At 39.0% G+C, this 20,953-nt stretch overlaps 1 protein-coding gene across 1 annotated transcript in view; it reads left to right on the top strand.

The window, feature by feature from the left end:
• Positions 1-784: 784 nt before the first annotated feature.
• Positions 785-20,953, top strand: part of GCSAML (germinal center associated signaling and motility like) — a 43,625-nt gene continuing 23,456 nt past the window's right edge. The window contains exon 1 of the mRNA XM_017673966.3: positions 785-1,231. Within this exon, the coding sequence (XP_017529455.2) occupies positions 1,203-1,231 (29 nt within the window). The 5' untranslated portion in view covers positions 785-1,202. The remainder of the gene's footprint in view (positions 1,232-20,953) is intronic.

Genomic DNA, 20,953 nt, shown 5'->3' with positions numbered 1-20,953 from the left:
GGATCCTCTACTGCTTGGCAAGGCAGGAAAGTTTAGGAATCCGCTGTAGTGCATATGTTCTCAAATGTGAGCTAAGTAAGCCCTAAATCTGAAATGGGGTTGTGACCCTCCTTCTTCAAATATATTTTTCTCATGCTTAATGATTGAAACACAAAACAGTAATACAAAATTTAGAAACGATTATAAGGCACATGAGACCCCTGAGCTGTGCCAGTGGGTAGTGACTTAAACTATCTTAGCTTTGGTATCCTTATATGAGAAAAAAAGAGGTGAAATACATTAGGCTTCCAATCCAGCAAATACGTTTCATGTGGATGAAAACAACAAAACCAGACACCTGTCCTTCATGCTGCGGGTGAGAGACGTGGAGAACGAGCGGTTTCACTCCCACAGTATCAACGCTTAGAATCGGCATTCGGCCAACTGCCCGCCTTAGAACCATCGCCGGCGCCAGCTTGTGCTCCGCGGCTGCAGGGGGCGGTGCAGGGGAGGGAGCGCCGCCGGGTGGTGGAGACGGTCTGTCGGCCCTGCCTCCTTCCTTCTGGCAACGTAGGCCTGAGAGCCACAGCGGTGAGAACGATTCTCTACCTGCCTTGAATAACATCAACACTCTTGTATTTTCATCATCTTTTCACTGTTTTTCATCTTTCTTTTTCGAAGTTATCAGACCTCTGAGGAAAGACATTTACCTTTGAATTTTACAGCTTGAGAAACAAACAAATTCTATGTCTAACTTTTTTCTTTTCCTAACAAGAGGCTTCCTTTTTGTGAGTTTGGAAGGGGACGATGTATTGGGGGTCTTGGAGATACGAGATTTCTGAGGAGTAGGAAAAGTCCCTACCCTGTCCCCTGTCTGATCCCACAGTCCTGGAATAGCCTTGAAAACAAAGTGATCCTGAAATATTAGGTTTATTCTCTCATGTTGCAACCTGATTTTCCCCACACTATGTGCATGTGTGTGCATATGCACGTGCACACGCGCGCGCGCACACACACACACGTGCTGTTCTTTTCCCCTGCCCTCCAGAATGGTTCCTGCTTCTCTAGCATGCCTGCCTCCAGCAGCTTGCGGTTGGCGCGGGCACAAGCCAGCGGCCAGATGCCCCGTCCTTCCTCACAGCGCTCTCCTTTTTGCTCCCCGGTCAAGACCACCCAGAGTGGGGTGAAAATCGGAGGCTGAGAAACAGAGTCACCGCTGCAGGATGGGAAACTGTCTCCGGAGAGAACACAGGTGGGTCCTGACCCTGGCAGCGCCTGCAGGCGGGAAGAGCAGGGGGGAGTCTGAGGGTGTGTGTGCAAGACGGGAAGGCAGCCGCACTTTAAGGATGCGCTTGAGGACAGCACCCCCACGAACAGCTCCAGCTCACTCCTTCCCTTGCCTTACTTTGGAACCGTGGCAGGTTGTCAGATTGAGAAGATAAAATACAGGATGCTAAGTCAGACTGAATTCCAGATAAACAACTCCCCCTTTTCAGTCTCAGTAGACCCCATGCAATATATGAAGCATCATAGCAGAGGTCATACATTAAAACACTATCCATTGTTTATGTGAAACTCAAACGTAACTGTGCATCCTGTATTTTATATGGCAACCTTATTCTACGGCCACTTGGATCTTTCTGTACCTCTCTTTCCTCATCTGGGTACAGGGCTTATCTTCCCATTCGTCGACTTCATGGGATTTGTATGAGAACAAACAGTTTCTTGAAAATTGCAGATGCAAAAAAATGCATTCAAAGGGTTTTGATTTAAGTATTGCCTTTTCTTGATGAGTTTGGTCCTATCTTCTTCAAATGCTTATGAAGGTATAGAATGGATATGGATTACATCCTTTTTCTTACATCTTGCTTAATCTTAAAGGATTGTCTCTATAGCATCCTACTTCCCATTCATTCCCCCTAACTCCTCCCAGTCATGTCATGTCATGTCAATCATATTCCATTCCATTATATTATTATATTACATTACATCACTAGAGTTTTTAATTGAGATTCAACTCACCTATAACATTGCATAAGCTTAAGATGTACAAAGAATTGATTTTATACATATATAAATTGCAGTATGATTACCACTGTAGTCTTGGCTAACCTCTCTATCATGTCACATAATTATCTTTCTTTTTTGTGGTGGGATCAATTAAGATCGAGTCTCATAGCAACTTTGAAGTTTATAGTACTTTTAAGTATTTTGACTATAGTTATATTGTACATTAGATCCCCAAGATTTACTTACCTACTAGTTGTGAGTTTGTACACTAAACATCATCTTCCCAATTCCCCCATCATCAGCCCCTGGTGACCCCCATTTCATTCTGTTTCTATAAGTTCAGCTTCTTTTAGATTCCACATATAAGTGATACTTCTTTCTCTCTACTTACTTCACTTTTCATAGTGCCGTCAAGGTATACATCCACACTGTCACAACTGGCAGAGCATCCATGTCTCTCATGATGAATAGTATTCCATTATATACATATTAAATATATATAACACATGTATATATTATATATATATGCACACATATATATACCTATATCTCCAATCACCCATGGACAGACACAGATTGTTTCCATATCCTGGCTATTATGAATAATGTTGTAATCACACAGGAGTGCAGATATCTCTTGAGATCCTGTTTTCATTTCCTTTGGATATATCCAAAGGTGGGATTTCCAGGTCATATGGTAGTTACATTTTTTATTTTTAAAACTGTTTCCTATAGTGGCCGAACCAATTTACATTCCCACTAACAGTGTACTAAGGGTTTTCTCCTCATCCTCACCAACACTTGTTATGTCTTGTCTTTTGGATCATGGCCATTCTAACAGGTGTATGGTGATAGCTCACTGTGGCTTTGATTGCATCTCTGTGATGATCAGTGATGCTGAACACCTTTTCATGTACCTGTTGGCTCTTTGCATGTGTTCTTTAATTCAAATAGATGGGTCTTCTCATTACCAACTCTTATCAGAAACTCCTGTGTTACAAAGGGTGCATCCAGTTCCTACTGGCTTCGATTTAAGTGCAGACCACTTGTTCTGTAATTTAAGGTACCGTGTATTCTGTTTTAATTACTCTCTTTGACGTCTAATTGTTCCCTACATGCTAAGGAGTCTCTCAAGGCAATTGTTACTTTGAATGTATCCTTGCAGCCCCTAGGATTTCCTAGAATTATCACCAAGCGGAGATGTAAAGAATGTGCACTTAGTTTAATTAAATATTTTCTGCCCTTTCTGCCATAAATATATTATATGGAGATTCACCTTCATCAATCTGACCACTTGCTAATTTTGACTTCAAGCTGGTGCTTGGCAGCCAGAACTCTTGCTCCAAAGTTCATTTTTGACCATGCTTGTCAAAATATTCATTCTGCAATGCACTGGCCAAATGCTACACCTTCCTGATCTCTGCCAGGAATCATTTTGCTGTTCCATCAGTTGTAAATGGTTCACATACGTTCACAACATGGGCCACATTCAGCCCAGATCATAGAAACATGTATAAGTCCTCCACCTTATGGGTTCCTTGTTCACAAGGACAATGTTTTTAAACACTGAAAATCCCTGAAACACTTGCTGATTTTCAGTGGAAAGAAGGTCCCTGATGGGTGTTTTCTGGCTGGTATGAAGGTGCACATATGCTTCTCATTCAAGGAAGCAGAGGGTAATATTACCTCCTGGGGAATACTGAGATTTAAAGGAGCTCTCCATCTTCAGTTGTTTCCCTCTCTGCACTGATTTAAAATTTTTCTGATGTGTACCTGTCACTATATCTGACAGGGTCAGTGATACTTTGGGAACAGCCATGAACCCCTCGTACTTCATAAATGTTAAAAAGCAGCAAAAGGAGGCTGATTTAATTCAACCATGTTGTAAAAAAAGCCATTTAGACCCAGAGAGATGGATGTGCCTTGATTTGCTCACATCTATGGCTGTAAAGGTCTGTAATTCTGCTTTTCAGCCATTGCTCTCTTTTTAGGGTCCTATATCTCACTTTCTGGAGAAGTCTGTCAGATTTCAGTTCTGTTTTAGAATCCAGGCAGACATGAAGAGGAAAGAGGAGGACATCGCCTCAGGAGGGTCACGATCGGAACCTGTGAACAGAGCCTGGACAGCCCGGGGTCCTCTCGACCCGGTGCCCACACCCATCAAGGCAGTCAGGGCCAGTGACACTCGAGGACCTCACCGGGCCCAGCAAAGCATTCCACTTACATTGACAATAATGACTGATAATTATCTCAGGAGTTCCCTTTTCCCCACACAGTGTTAATAAGTTCATGAATTATGATTTTTCCGTAACTACCATGCGGAGTGGTTATCATTATCCATGTACTATGAGCTTGGAAAAATACAATATTAAATATAAAAATGGGTCACATAGTTGGATAAAATGTATTGATTGGTGATGGGAGGTATTTTATTCTCAGTAAGCAAAATATGGGTAATATCCATCTATATGGGAAATCTCCATCTAGAGGGCCCTTTTTATTGGTGAACTAGGTTAGCAGCATTGCTTGGAGGCCATACAATCAGATAAAAGGGAAATGGATGCTTTCTGATCATAATTCACTGGAAAATCATAAAGCTGGATTCAGGTTGTATTTGACCCTGGCCCTGCTTTTCCTATAATCCCAAACAAGTATGTTGGTTTCCCTGAGTATGTGTCCCCATGCCCACAGTGGGGATAAGAATATTATCAGATACTAGGCTTAATTGTGAAGATAAAAATGAAACAATACAATTACATTAGCAGGGACATAATAGGTGATTAATCAGTGATAGCTATTAGTTAGTTTAGTGCTCTGAAGATGACCGTGTTTTAAGGTTTTTGAGCTACAGTTTTTCATTGGAATTATTTGTTTCACAAGGAACCTCATTCAATGCATTGCAGATATGACAGAACAAGAAGGAAGAGTTCCATCTCTGGCACTTATTCTAGCAGAACAAAGGGGTTGCAAATAATTACATAAATCATGCAATTTAGATAGTCCGCACTACTATGAATAAAATGCAGAAAAGGGAGGGATTTGCTGACCTCAAGGGGAAACCCAATTAATTGAGAATGAGCAGGACAGGCAAACATCTGTGAGGTCAGCATCCAGGGAGACCATATCAAAGGTCCTGAGGAGGGTCTAAGCATGGTGTGTATTTGGAGGGAGTGCAGGAGGGTGTAGGTTAAGGAGATGAACTGAGTCTCTACACTCCACACCCCATACATAGCTAGTTGTCCTACACTTGTTGTTTTCCTCTAAGTTTTATTGAGTTATAATTTGTATGCAAAAAATTGTATATATTCAAGTATGCATTTTGTTGAGTTTGGGCATTTATATACCCCTGTGGTATCATGACCACAATCAAAATACTAAACATATTATTGCCTCTAGTTTCTTCATGTTCTTTGTGTGTGTGTGTCCTCTTGACATATTTTGAAGTGCACAATGCCATAACTGTAGATACTATGTTGTACAAAAGAACTCTGGAACCTATTCACATAGCAAAACTGAAACTTTACATACATTTAGCAACAATTCCCAATTTCCCCCTCTTCCCAGCTCCCAGCAACCACCACTCCACTATGTTTTTTGAGTTTGATTTGAATATTCAATTCTACCTGTAAGTGAGATCACTCAACATTTGGGCTTCTGTGCCTGGCTTATTTCACTTAGCATAATATCCTCAAGGTTAATCTATGTTGTTGCAAATGGTAGAATTTCCTTCTTTTTATGGCTGAATAATATTCTACTTTATGTATATGGCCATGTGCAAAGGCCCTGAGGAGGCTCTATCTTCTTGTCTGTTCCTCCCTGGGTGGGCATTTGGGCTGTTTCCATATTTGGCTATTGGATACAGTGCTGCAATGAATGTGGTAGTACAGATATCTTTGAAATTCTGATTTTGGTTCCTTTGGATATATACCCAGAAGCAGGATAAGTAAATCATATGGTTATTTGATTTTTAATTTTTTGAGAAGTCTCCATACACTTTCCATAGTGCCTGTACCATTGGCATTCTGACCAATGGTACACAGCGTTCCAGTTTCTCCACCTTGCCTTCAACTTCTATTACAGTTTTTTATAACAGTCATCCTAACAGGTGTGAGCTGGTAACTCGCTGTGGCTTTGATCTGCATTTCCCTGATAACTAGTAACATTGAGCATCTTTTCGTGACCTCTTGGCCATCTGCATACCTTCTTTGGAGATGCAGGGAAAACGACACAATTGGCCTCAAAGAGTTGAATTCAAACATGTTCCGTAATGCAAAATGCTTCCCTCTCTAAGGTTAATGAATATTCACGGAAAGCTAATATGAAATAGCACTTTTGGCCTTAAGAAAAAAGTTAAACCTAGAAGGGAGACTACAGTGGATACTGAGTAAAAACATTGACAAACCACTTCAAGAAACACTGTTCTTAATCACTGTATTGTAGCTTAAAAAAATTAGAGATTATATGGTTCAGAGTGGATAACTTGTCAAAGTCACTTTTGCTATTAAGTGATTATACCACAGTGTAGTAAGTTTCTTTTTTTTAAGGGTGTATAGCATGATGATTTAATACATGCATACAGTGTGAAATGGCTACCATTGTGTAATTTCTGATGTCAATCCATGTGTCATTCCCACTACACAACAGCCTGTTTTTCAAATAGGGAGGGTGTTATTGTGTCAGAAGCACAAATACACACTGAGGAAACAAGAGGAAGGAAGGAGTGGGCTCTGGTTTGGAATGGCTGGAAAGAAGGACATGTTTAAGGAGCTGCTCTTTGGATTGCCCTGCCATTGCTGGCAGGCAGGAAAGACTTCCCAAACCCAAGGGATGCATGTGGAAATGCATAAGACCTGGAAGTGTAGGGGGTTCCAGGAGTGACAACCACTTATCAATCACTGGAGCTTACTGGGGGAGGTTAAAGCCAGTAGGAGAAGCTGAAAGCAACAGTGGTGTTTGGCGATGACCAGTCTTCAAGGGCCCAAAGGCAGAGCCATGCAGTAGACATGGGTGGGTTGGAGACAGATGGAATGTGGCTTGTATTTTAGGTAGACATATCTGTTCTCAGTGCATAAGGTGGAATGAAAGAGAAAAATGAACAAAGAAATTTTTAAAAGATATCAAACAAGAGATGGGGAAGGACTGACATTCTGCAGGAACCACCAAAATGAAAAAAGAGGTTCCATGCACCTCCAGGGATCCGTCTTGGGTCTGGCGGTCCCTGACTTCACAGATGCGGCACCACGGACAGCTGACATTGTAACTCAAGCAAAATTTAAGTTATTCAAGATCTCTCTGTACCATTAGATAACTCTGGAATATGCTGTGTGTATCTGGAGATGGAGGAGACACAGAACCAGGAAAAGCAGTGATAGATCCTAAGTAAGGCGATACTGGAAACTTTCAACTTCCTCCTGCAGCTGTTAAATCCCCTTCAAATCTACCAGATGGAGGAAACAGAACTGATAAGAAACACACGCTCAACCCACCTCATGAGTCACTTTTCCTTTCTTTCAGATAACATGTCTCACTCTCTCCAGACAAACCATTACCCCAGGACTCTGTGGGGTCATTTTTCTGATAAAAGAGCTATGTGACTTGCACCAAACACTTTCCGGATTTTAGTCCCATACAAGTCTAAAGGAGCTGATTGGAGGAAAATGACACTTGTTGAGCCGCTGAAGGGTATGGTTGACCTCAGTTCTCATAACGAAACTCTGAAGGAGGCATTGCTATCCTCATTTTTGCAAATTTTAAAATTTAGGGTAAAAGGTGTTCAGTCTCACAATTAAAAAAGGTAGTTTAAGTCACTAGACATGAACAGAGCAAGACTGCAAAACATGCAGGCCTCTGCTCACATAGAGATCTTCCACAGGAGACCTTTTCAAGGGGAAAATGAGCCTGTGATTTCCCAGGGCCATCTGGAACACAGGAGGGTATGCGCCTGCCAGCGGTTCTCAAGGGGAATAAGGAGGGTGCCATGCAGACTTCTGCCTGTTGCTCTAATGCAGGTTTCAACATTAAATGGATAATAGGGAGAGTTTCTCCCACTGAAAACCTGCAGCTGATACACACATTAAATCTAGAATGCATGAATTCCCTCCACCTCTCCACTGTGGGGCTATGGATATGCTATCCCCCAATATGGCATCTGGCATATTAAATATCTGAGACTGAAAGAGTTTGGGAAAATGGCAGGAGCTGAAAGTTCACTTTGGTCTTACCCTGTACCTTGCTCTTCTTCCCGGAAAGCAGGAGATGACTTTCCATAGGAAAGGTATCTTTCTAGTACCATGAGGAAGGACATTACCTTATCACAAAAGGCAGCAAATTTAGGGTCAAGAAGGCTGCATTAACAGTCCTAGTTATCCACCATTTACTACTCCTAGCTCAAACCTCTCTTCCTTGTCAATTCTCTATAAATTTATCATTTTTTTGTTTAAGAGGCATAAAATTTTGCTCTGGTTACTTCTTTGCATCTTCATTCTATTATGAAGGCTCCCATATACATGTAAAAAATCAGTAAAACTTGTACGCTTTTTCCTGATAATTTTTTTAATTGAGCTGTCATTGATATACAATCTTCTATTGGTTTCAAACATACAATAGAGTGGTTCAACAGTCACCCACATTACTAAATTCTCACCCCACTGGCACAGTTACTATCTGTCAACACAGGAAGATGTTACAGAATCACTGGCTGTATTTTCCATGCTGTACTACATCTCCATGACTAACTTATATTATGACTGAGAATTTTTGTGCACTTTTATCCCTCACCATCCTCACACACTCACCCCAGCCTCTCTCCTATGGTAACCACCAGTCACGTCCCAGGGTTTGTGAGTCTACTGCTATTTTGTTCATTTGGATTTATTTTGTTTTTAGATTTCACATGTAGGGGAAACCATATGTATTTGTCTTTGCCTGGCTTATTTCACTGAGTGTGATACATTCTAGGTCCATACATGTTGTCACATGGCAGGATTTCTTTCTTTTTCATGGCGCAAAATATTCCATTGTATATATGTATCACCTCTTCTCTATTCATTCATCTATTGATGGACACTTTGGTTTCTTCCATATCTTGGCTGGTGTAAATAACATGGCAATAAACAGAGGGGTGCATACATCTTTTCAAATCAGGAATTTCATTTTTTTCAGGTAAATTCCTAGAAATGGAATTTCTGGGTCATAAGGTATTTGTATTTTTAGTTTTTTTCATGTTAAAGTTAAATTTTACATTTTTTTATATATATTTTATTTTTTATTTTTTTTAAACTTCCCATTACTTCTTTTTTTTTCTAATTTTGTTATCATTAATCTACAATTACATGAAGAACATTATGTTTACTAGGCTTCCCCCTTCACCAAGTCTCCCCCACAAACCCCATTACACTCACTGTCCATCAGTGTAGTAAGATGCTGTAGAATCACTACTTGTCTTCACTTTGTAACACAGCCCTCCCCGTACCCCCCCTACATTATACATGCTAATTATAATGCCCCCTTTCTTTTTCCCCATGCTTATCCCTCCATTCCCACCCATCCTCCTCAGTCCCTTTCCCTTTGGTAACTGTTAGTCCATTCTTGGGTTCTGTGAGTCTGCTGCTGTTTTGTTCCTTCAGTTTTTCTTTGTTCTTATACTCCACATATGAGTGAAATCACTTGGTACTTGTCTTTCTCTGCCTCGCTTATTTCACTGAGCATAATACCCTCTAGCTCCATCCATGTTGTTGCAAATGGTAGGATTTGTTCTCTTCTTAAGGCTGAATAATATTCCATTGTGTATATGTATGATTTCTTCTTTATCCATTCATCTACTGATGGACACTTAGGTTGCTTCCATTTCTTGGCTATTATAAATAGTGCTGCGATAAACATAGGGGTGCATCTGTCTTTTTCAAACTGGGCTGCTGCATTCTTAGGGTAATTTCCTAGAAGTGGAATTCCTGGGTCAAACGGTATGTCTATTTTTAGTTTTTTGAGGAACCTCCATACTGCTTTCCACAATGGTTAAACTAATTTACATTTCCACCAGCAGTGTAGGAGGGTTCCCCTTTCTCCAAAACCTCGCCAACACTTGTTGTTTGTCTTTGGATGATGGCAATCCTTACTGGTGTGAGGTGATATCTCATTGTGGTTTTAATTTGCATTTCTCTGATGACAAGCGATGTGGAGCATCTTTTCATGTGTCTGTTGGCCATCTGAATTTCTTCTTTGGAGAACTCTGTTCAGCTCCTCTGTCCATTTTTTAATTGGATTACTTGCTTTTTGTTTGTTGAGGTGCATAAGTTCTTTATATATTTTGGATGTCAACCCTTGATCGGATCTGTCATTTATGAATATATTCTCCCATACTGTAGGGTACCTTTTTGTTCTATTGGTGGTGTCCTTTGCTATACAGAAGCTTTTCAGCTTGAAATAGTCCCACTTGTTCATTTTTGCTTTTGTTTCCCTTGCCCGTGGAGATATGTTCGTGAAGAAGTCGCTCATGTTTATGTCCAAGAGATTTTTGCCTGTTTTTTTCTGAGAGTTTTATGGTTTCATGACTTAAATTCAGGTCTTTGATCCATTTTGAATTTACTTTTGTGTATGGGGTTAGACAGTGGTCCAGTTTCATTCTCCTACATGTAGCTGTCCAGTTTTGCCAGCACCATCTGTTGAAGAGACTGTCATTTCCCCATTGTATGTCCATGGCTCCTCTATTGTATATTAATTGGCCATATATGTTTGGGTTAATGTCTGGAGTCTCTATTCTGTTCCATTGGTCTGTGGCTCTATTCTTGTGCCAGTACCAAATTGTCTTGATTACTGTGGCTTTGTAGTAGAGCTTGAAGTTGGGGAGTGAGATCCCCCCCCCCACTTTATTCTTCCCTCGCAGGATTGCATTGGCTATTCGGGGTCTTTGACGGTTCCATATGAATTTTTGAACTATTTGTTCCAGTTCGTTGAAGAATGATGTTGGTAATTTGATAGGGATTGCATCGAATCTGTATATTGCTTTGGGCAGGATGGCCATTTTGACGATATTAATTCTTCCTAGCCAGGAGCATGGGATGAGTTTCCATGTGTTAGTGACCTCTTTAATTTCTCTTAAGTGTGTCTTGTAGTTTTCAGGGTATAGGTCTTTCACTTCCTTGGTTAGGTTTATTCCTAGGTATTTTATTCTTTTTGATGCTAGTGTGAATGGAATTGTCTTCCTGATTTCTCTTTCTATTAGTTCATTGTTAGTGTATAGGAAAGCTACAGATTTCTGTGTTAATTTCGTTTCCTGCAACTTTGCTGAATTCCGATATTAGTTCTAGTAGTTTTGGAGTGGAGTCTTTAGGGTTCTTTATGTACAATATCATGTCATCTGCAAATAGTGACAGTTTGACTTCTTCTTTACCAATCTGGATTTCTTGTATTTCTTTGTTTTGTCTAACTGTCATGGCTAGGACCTCCACTACTATGTTGAATAACAGTGGGGATAGTGGGCATCCCTGTCTTGTTCCCAATCTCAGAGGAAAAGCTTTCAGCCTCTCTCTGTTCAGTATGATGTTGGCTGTGAGTTTAAAATATATGGCCTTTATTATGTTGAGGTACTTGCCCTCTATACCCATTTTGTTGAGAGTTTTTATCATGAATGGTCATTGAGTTTTCTTGAAATGCTCTTTCATCATCTTTGGAGATGATCATGTGGTTTTTGTCCTTCTTTTTGTTGATGTGGTGAATGATATTGATGGATTTTCGAATGTTGTACCATCTTTGCATCCCTGGAATAAATCCCACTTGATCATGATAGATGATCGTTTTGATGTATTTTTGAATTCAGTTTGCTAATATTTTGTTGAGGACTTTTAGGTCTATCTCCCCAGATTCCTTCTCAGGGGAGAATGTCTGGGTTAGTCTGGTCTGTGTCAAATTCTTCTGCCTTTTCATGGCGATAGAGGTAGTTGTGGGGAGCTGGTGTGTGTGTCGGCTAGGAGAATGTCCCTTCTTGCTTGTTTGTAGGGGGGGGAGCTGGTGTGTGTGTCAGCTGGGAGAATGTCCCTTCTTGCTTGTTTGTGGCCTTCTTCTCCTGGGAGAACAGCGACCCCTAGCAGCTTGTGCTGGGCAGCTGCGCACAGACGGGGTTTCTAATTCTTGCTGGGCCGCAGTGAAAGAAGCTCTGCCCTGCTGCTGTGGGTGTGGTCAGCCTCCAGCTGCTGCTCCACTATGGCGGAGCCGTGTCCGAGGGGAAACAGGCGCGAGGCTGTTTATCTCCGTGAGGGGCCTCCAAGCTGCGCTGCTGCCCAGGGGTTTAGGGCGCCTGGAGTTCCCTGGGATTCCCAGCTGCTGGGCTACGTGTCCCAGGACGCTTCCGTCCTACTGTGCGGTCCCTGTCCCTTTAAGGCTTTCAAAAAGCACTCGCTTTTCTTTGTCCCAGGGGCACTGGCTGCAGGGACCTGCTCACAGGTCTTGTCCTGTTTCCCTAGTTTCAGCACCCCATGCATGCACTATGTGTCTGTACTCTGGTGCGGATGGCTGGGGCTGGGTGTTCAGCAGTCCTGGGCTCCCTCTCCCTCCCTGCTCTGACTCCTCTCCTCCTGCCCGGAGCTGGGTTGAGGGGCCTCAGGTCACGCCGAGCCGCAGCTTGTATCTTATCCCTTTCACCAGGCGCTGGGTTCTTGCAGGTGTGGATGTGGTCTGTCTGTTGTCCTGTGTCTCTTCTGGTCTGTCTTTTAGCAATAGTTGTATTTGTTGTATTTTCAAAAATACATATGGTTTCGGGAGAAGATTTCTGCTGCTCTACTCATGCCACCATCTTGGCTTTGCACCTCATATTTTTATTTTTTTTGAGGGACCTCCGTACAGCTTCCCACTGTGGCTGCTCTACCAGCAGTGTAGGAGGGCTCCCCTTTCACCACATCCTCACCAACACTTGTTATTTCTTTTCTCTCAGATAGTGGCCATTCTGACTGGTTCAAGGTGATATCTCACTGTGGTTTTGATTTGCATTTCCCTGATGATTAGTGATGTGAAGCATCTTTTCATGTGCCTGTTAGCCAACTGTATCTCTTCTTTGGAGAAGTGTCTGTTCAGGTCCTCTGCCCATTTTTTTTTTTTTTGAGAGGGCATCTCTCATATTTATTGATCAAATCGTTGTTAACAACAATAAAATTCTGTTTAGGGGACTCAATGCTCAATGTAAAATCATTAATCCACCCCAAGCCTAATTCTCATCAGTCTCCAATCTTCTGAAGCATAATGAACAAGTTCTTACATGGTGAACAAGTTCTTACATAGTAAGTTCTTACATGGTGAACAGTACAAGGGCAGACATCACAGAAACTTTCAGTTTTGATCACACATTATGAACTATAAACAATCAGGTCAAATATGAATATTTGTTTGATTTTTATACTTGATTTATATGTGAATCCCATATTTCTCCCATATTATTATTATTATTATTATTTTTTTAATAAAATGCTGAAGTGGTAGGTAGATGCAAGATAAAGGTAGAAAACATAGTTTAGTGCTGTAAGAGAGCAAATTTAGATGATCAGGTGTGTCCCTGTAGACTAAGTGTTAATCCAAGCTAGGCAAGGGCAATGAAACATCCACGGATGCAGAAGATTTCTCTCAAAACAGGGGGGGTGAGGTTCTAAGCCTCACCTCTGTTGATCTCCAATTTCTCACCTGATGGCCCCCCTGCGACTGTGCCTGTCTTAGGTTGTTCCTCCCTTGAGGAATCTTACCCGTCTCTGGCTAACCAGTCATCTTCCAGGGCCATACAGGGAAATGTAAAGTTGGTAAGTGAGAGAGAACTCTGCCCATTTTTTAATTGGTTTATTTGGTTTTTGGGGGGTTACGTTACATGAGTTCTTTACATATTTTTGACATTAACTCCTTAACAGATTAGTCATTTAAAAATATAGTCTCTCACACTGTAGGTTGCCTTTTGGTCTGCTGATGGTGTCCTTTGCTGTACAGAAGCTTTTTTAGTTTGATGTTGTCCCACTTGTTCATTTTTACTTATGTTTCCCTTGCCTGAGGAAATGTGTCCAGAATAAAATTGCACATTCTTATGTTCAAGAGATTTTTGCCTATGTTTCTTTTAAGAGTTTTATGCCTTCATGTCTAACATTTAGGTCTTTAATCCATTTTCAGTTTACTTTTCTATATGGAGTTGGGCAGTAATCCAATTTCATTCTCTTGCATGTAGCTGTCCAGTTTTCCCAATACAAGATATTGAAAGGCTGTCTTTTCCAACTGTATATTGATGGCTCCTTTATTGAATATTAATTAACCATATATGTGTAGGTATATATCTGGGCTCTTTATTCTGTTCCATTGATCTATGTGTCTGTTCTTGTGCTAGCACCATACTGTTTTGATTGTTGTAGCTTTGTAGTATAGCTATAAGTGAGGGAGTATAATCCCCCCAACTCTGTTCTTCTTTCTCAGGATTGGTTTGATTTTTCTGGGTCTTTTGTGGTTCCATATGAATTTTAGGATTCTTTGCTCTAGTTCATTGAAAAATGCCAGTGGTATTTTGATAGGAATTACATTGAATCTATAAATTGCTTTAGGCAGGATGGCCATTTTGACAAAGTGAATTCTTCTTATCCATAAGAATGGGATAGATTTTCATTGATTTTTTCCTTCTTTAATTTCTCTCATGAGCATCTTATAGTTTTTAGAGTACATGTCTTTCACCTCTTTGGTTAAATTTACTCCTAGGTATTTTCTTTTTTATTTAATTGTAATTGGAATTCCTTCTTTGATTTATCTTTCTGCTAGTTCATTAATATATATGAATGCAACAGTTTTCTGTGCATTAATTTTATATCCTGCAACTTTGCTGAATCCAGTTATTGATTTCTATAGTTTTTGGTGGAGTCTTTAGGGTTTTCTATATATAATATGTTACCTGCAAAGTGTGACTATTTAACTTCCTCCTTACCAATCTGAATGACTTTTATCTCTCTATCTTGTCTCATTGCCATGGCTAGGACCTCCAGTTGAATTAAAGTGTTGAGAGTGGACATCCTTGTTTTGTTCCTGATCTTAGAGGAAAAGCTTTCAGTTTTCTGTCATTGAGTAAGATGTTGGCTGTGGGTTTGTTGCATACAGCCTTTATTATGTGGAGGTATGTACCCTCTATACCCATTTCACTGAGTTTTTATCATGAATGGATGTTGAATTTGTCACATGCTTTTTCCACATTTGTTGAGATGATCACATGGTTTTATCCTTTTTGTTGATGTGATGTATGACATCTATTGATTTATGAATACTGTACCATCCTTGCATCCCTTGAATAAATCCCACTTGATCATGTCAGATGATCCTTTTGATGTGTTTTTGAATTTGGCTTGCTAATATTTTGTTGAGTATTTTTGCATCTGTTCATCAGGGATATTGGTCTATAGTTGTATTTTTTTAGTGTCTTTGGTTTTGGTGTGAGAGTGATGCTGGCCTCATAGAATGAATGTAGAAGTACTCCTTGCATTTTTTGGAATACTTCAATAATACTTTAAGTATTAGCTCTTCTTTTAATGTTTGATAGACTTAGCTGTGAAGCCATCTGGTAAGTGATTTTGTTGGGAGTTTTTTGATTACCAATTCAGTTACATTACTGGCAATGGGTCTGTTCAGGTTTTCTCTTTTTTCCTGGGTCAATCTTGGAAGGCTGTATTTTTCTAGGAAGTTATCTATTTCTTCGAGATTTTCCAATTATTGGCATATAATTTTCATAGTATTCTCTAATAAATCTTTTTATTTTTTGGTATCCATTGTAACTATTCCTTTTTCATTTCTGATGTTGTTTATTTGTGTCTCTCTCTTTTTTTCCTGATAAGTCTGGTCAAGGTTGTATTGGTTTTGTTCATCGTCTCAAAGAACTAGCTCTTGTTTTTGTTAATTTTTCTATTGTTTTATTCTCTATTTTATTTATTTATGCTCTGATTTTACTATATCTCTCCTTCTATTAACTTTCAGTTTCATTTGTTTTTCATTTTCCAGTTTCTTTAGCTGTGAGTTTAGACCGATTATTTGGGATTGTTCTTGTTTCTTGATAATAGCATGTCAGCTTAGTCTATTTTCTACCATCCATACTCAACAGTATCTTTGAGATATATGATTACTAGAGTGAGTGTATCTGTCTTGTAGCTTTTTTTGCATATTTGTTCATTTTCTGAGCTCCCTTCATAATATTCATCTATTACCACTCCTTCCACCAAATCTCCAACACAATCCTTCTCCCTCTTGAAAGGAGTAACCTGGGATAGCCTGTTTATTTTCCAAAAGGCTGTACCTTCTATTGCCCTTTTCCTGCAAAGCTTCTGAATCCTCATATCCTTTTGAACACTTATAATATGTTTCCTCATTTTGCCATATTAAAAAATGTAAATTAGCCTCCCATTGTTATTTTAATTTTAATTTTTCTGGTTGTTGGTGATCTTGTGATCTGCTCATATGCCCATAATGCATCCTCTCTTAAATGTTCACTTTTCAAATCAGTTGCTCTTTTTTTTTCTTTCTGGTTTTTATTGTTGTTGATTAGCATATGTAACCTTTGAATATTGAAGTCTCCCAATAAGTGTCAGCCCTGTTAAAGGAAAACATAATCAAATGATACTTGTTAAAGGTAGCAAGCAAGAATTTTTTCAGGAATATTAAGAAACAGGGACCACTGCACTGGGATTTTGCAACAGGAAAGAGATGGGGTTCCATCCAAATATAGCCTGACAAGTGGAGATTTATAGGGAGCAGGCCATCTCCAAGGTGGTAGGAGATGAGGAACCTAATCAGGTATCAAGGGTGAAGGACTTTGTTTAAAATGACTTAGCAAGGTTCTTGCTAAAACTGGATTTTACAAGGATGTGCACAGATGGGCCCAGGACAATATTCAGGAGTCTGACTAAAATTTACTTAAGCAGAAATTCTTCATAAGCCACTGCAAATACCTATTCTTAGCAGGTCCTTTTTACTCCCTTCATTTTTTTTTATCAACTAGAAAACCTAAATGTTGATACAATGACATTTATCAAGTTTTTGCCCATGGTTTGTGCTTTTGGTTGTTTTTAAATGATTAAATATTCAGTAATTGATCTCTACATTAAAATAAAATTTGCATGCAATGAAATGAGCAAATTTTAAGTGTAACAATTATTGAATTTTACAAATGTGTATATGTAATGACCAATATTCTAATCATGAAACTTTCCCATCATCCCAGAAAAATTCCTCCTGCCTCTTTTCAGTTACCTTCACTGTTTTGACTTTTAATCTCATGTTGTCTTTTTATAAATGGACCCATGCAACACATGCCCTTTTGTGTCTGCCTTTCACTCGGCATGAATGGAGAGATACATCTGTATGTTTACATTCATCAAAAGTTCAGTCCTTTCTATTGTTGAATATCCCAGATTCTGTTTACAGACAAACACACAAGGATCTGATTATACATTATTCTCTTCACAGCATTTGAGCTGCTTCCAGTTCTTGGCTATAGTGAGTACAGCTGCTCTAAATCCCCATGCGCAAATGTTTTTGGGGGATGTGTGTTTCTTTTCTCCTAGGTAAATTCCTAGGAGTGGAATTGCTGGGCTATTTTTTTCAGCCTTTATGCAATTTTCCTCCATTCTTATGTGACGAAGCTATTATTATGAATTTTCTTTGACTCTCTCATTTATATCTTTAATCCCCATTAGTGCAGTGCATACATGAGAGGGTTTGCTTTTTTCTGTCCAAAGAGTGAGTCAGGTTTTGCAACTTTGTCTATTAGAAGATTCATTCTTTTCCCACTGAATTATGGTTGCTTCTTTATTATATAGCAAGTTTCTACATGTAGATGGGTCTGTATCTTCCTAATCAATTTCTTTAGTTCTTGTATTCCTTTAGTAGTGGCATACTACTTTTTATTATCATGACGTTTTAGTATGACTTGGCACTGGGGTGATAATCCTTTATGACATCTTAGAGGTTTGGCACAGGAAACATAAACCATGGCAGGTTGTGTTTTCAGTAAGATGAGTTTCAGTTTCAGTATAAAAAACAGGGTGCTTACAGAATCATCAGAACAGCTGAAGTTGTGAGTCTGAGGCTGGGCCTTTGTGAGATGGCATCACTCTTTAGAATTTGCTGCCGCTGAGGCTTCCCAAGTGATTCCCATATGAGAAGGCCCACCAGCAATGTGTGTGAGGCCAGAGAATGGACACAAGACATTGGTGCAGAGACATGGCCTGTCTCTGAGCCTGCTCACCAGAGGAAGAGCCATAAAAGGTCTCGTGCACACTGGGCACCTAATCTGAAGCCTGAATATGGGCTGCAGATGAGCATGAGGATGGCAGTTCTTGCTTTCCTCTCTGACCAGAGAGTGGTATGATGTGATATTGCCTGAAAACAGCATCCAGCACACACCCTCTTTGCTGTTCATCTCAGAACTGAGTTAGCTCTTTGAGGACTTTATCTTCTCATATTCACTAAAATTGAACTTGCTGATTTTGTGAGAATTTCCCACTTGAATTTTGATTGGGCTAACCACTGGCTATACAGGTTAATTTTAGGGCAAAATGCTATGTGTATATAAATACATTATTCCAATCAGAAGAATTGTTTATGTAGTATTTATTCAAATCTTTAATACACTATAGTAGAGTTGTAATTTTTGTTTCTCTTGTGTTCTTTGTTTGGTTTATTTCCAGATACCATTTACAACAGTAAATCTATGAGGTATATTATTTTCTAGCTGGCTATTGCTAGAATGCTACCGAGTTTTGTAACATTATTTTGTATCTGCCAGCCTTGCTAATTCTACTGGGCTTTCTACAAGTTCCCATATCATCTATAAAGTTAAAGATTTTTCTCCCTTTTTTCATTTCTTATAACTCATACTTTTTCTTGTTTTATATAATCATTATGTTTAAAATATCAGTGGTCTCAGATGTCCTTTTCTTGTAGCTGATATTAGATTTTTCCTAAATACTTCTCATTAAGTTTGCTGAAGGTTTTGGTATATCGGCTTTATGAAAATTACAAAGTTCCATCTTGCAGGTTTTATGAGACTTGTTATTGTCAGTGGGGCTAGATATTATCAAGTGCATTTTTGGGGAAACTATTAAGATAACTTTGTAATTTTTCTCAGACTTCTAAGATGGTGAGTTATGTTAACAGATTTTCTGTTGATGACTTATCCTTTAATTTCTAGGGTAAAACCCCTTGATTGTCATGTGTATTATTTTTATTACACTTTGAGATTTAGTTAATTTTTATTTTATTAAGGATTATCTATATTTATGAGTGGACATAGGCCTGTGACTTTTTTCCTCTTGTTTACAATTTTGGAACAAAGAGTATAATAATATCATTTAATGAATTTGATATAATTTTCTATTTTCTATTTCTGGAACATCTTGTATAAGACAGGATGTATTTGTCACATGAAGCTTGTTAAAATTTTATATGTAACCGTGAGGGCAACAATATTTTGAGGTGTGGAGGGTATTCAACTGTGCATTTTTGCATTTTGTTTTTCTGAGATAGTACCCATTTTAAGTCATCATGTTTATTATATGTAATTGTTCACATTTGTTTTTTATCTCTGTAGTATTTTTTTGAAATTTGTTTTTATATTAATTTTGATTCACTTCTCTCTTTACTTAATTGATCATGCCAGGCTTTCTCCATAATATTAATATCATCACATTTACTTCTGCCCATAATTTTTTGTTTCCTCTTTCTGCAACATCCTGATATGGTTGCTTTTGCTTTGTCATTTCCAATCATTTGCTTTTCTTACTTATGGATGCTTTTTAGAAACTCATTTTCTTAACATTCCCCTTTATATGATACAAATGGAGTTGTATATCTTTCACTAATACTTTATTATTAAGCACCTTAGGAAAGTTCCTTTGAGATTCATTCTTTAAAATAAGGATTAATTAGTATGTACACATATATCCATTTTTAGTTATTTCATTGTAAATTTTTAATTTTATTGCCTCATGAATGAATAGTGGGCAAATTGTTGGTTTTTTTATTTTGGTATTTATTAGATTTCCATGGTGAGGTATGTCTTAATGTCAAATACTTAGAAAGTTAAAAGTAAATGAAGAAAATAAGAAAGTATGGAAAAATCACCCATAATCTCAATATCATGGCCAACATGCATTTTCAGGCTTAATATCTACATTTGTAATGATAAGATATGAGTTGATTCATTAATTCAGTCAACAAATATTTATACATGGCATTATCTGGATCCTACTTGGTTAAAAAACTTACTTCATGTATTGCAACATTTATTGTCCATTTATGTTCAGTAACACAGGTGACACAGAATACCAGTTAATCTCCTACTAATGTTAAAGACTTTATGAATGCTCATGTTTTTAATTTCAAAACACAAGTTACCTTGGATGGGTAAGTTAGCAAATCATTAATACCCTCTGGGAGAATTATTTTAATTGATTCCTTTTTCATTAAACAGTTTAGGAAGGTGGAATCATGAGGAAATTGAACTCACATGAAGTCTGATTAACTGAATCATGAGTTTAGGTGTGATACTATCATGTGACCAGACAAACTACTGATTTCTCTGGCTTCAGCTTCTTCATTCAGCGCTTGCTTAATTCTGATAAAAATGATAATTGATGGGAAAACACCAAAAGCAGTATGCAGAGCATAAACTTCCCTGCATGTAGGGGAAGATCACAGTGCCCTGTGTGTACTTGGATGGCCAAACAGCAGGGTCTGGAGAATCTTGCTCTGGCTCAGACAGCCAAGGCTGTAGGATTCCATGGGACTGATGCATATAACCTGCTGGTCCCACCCGAGCTCCCTGGAGAAGACACGCTGTCCCATTTTTAGGACAGACCCATTTCATGTGTGTCTTCTCAGCCCCTCCTACCACTTCTGGAGACTCGGGAAATTTCTGTGCCTGATCGTGATCATTCCCAGCCCTGGAACTTTCCTGATAATTTAATATAAGACG

This window comes from Manis javanica, chromosome 14, assembly GCF_040802235.1.
Source record: "Manis javanica isolate MJ-LG chromosome 14, MJ_LKY, whole genome shotgun sequence".
In the NCBI taxonomy this organism is placed as follows: Eukaryota; Metazoa; Chordata; class Mammalia; order Pholidota; family Manidae; genus Manis; species Manis javanica.
Note: the sequence above shows the minus strand (reverse complement) of the source record. Positions and strands in the feature narration are given on the sequence as shown.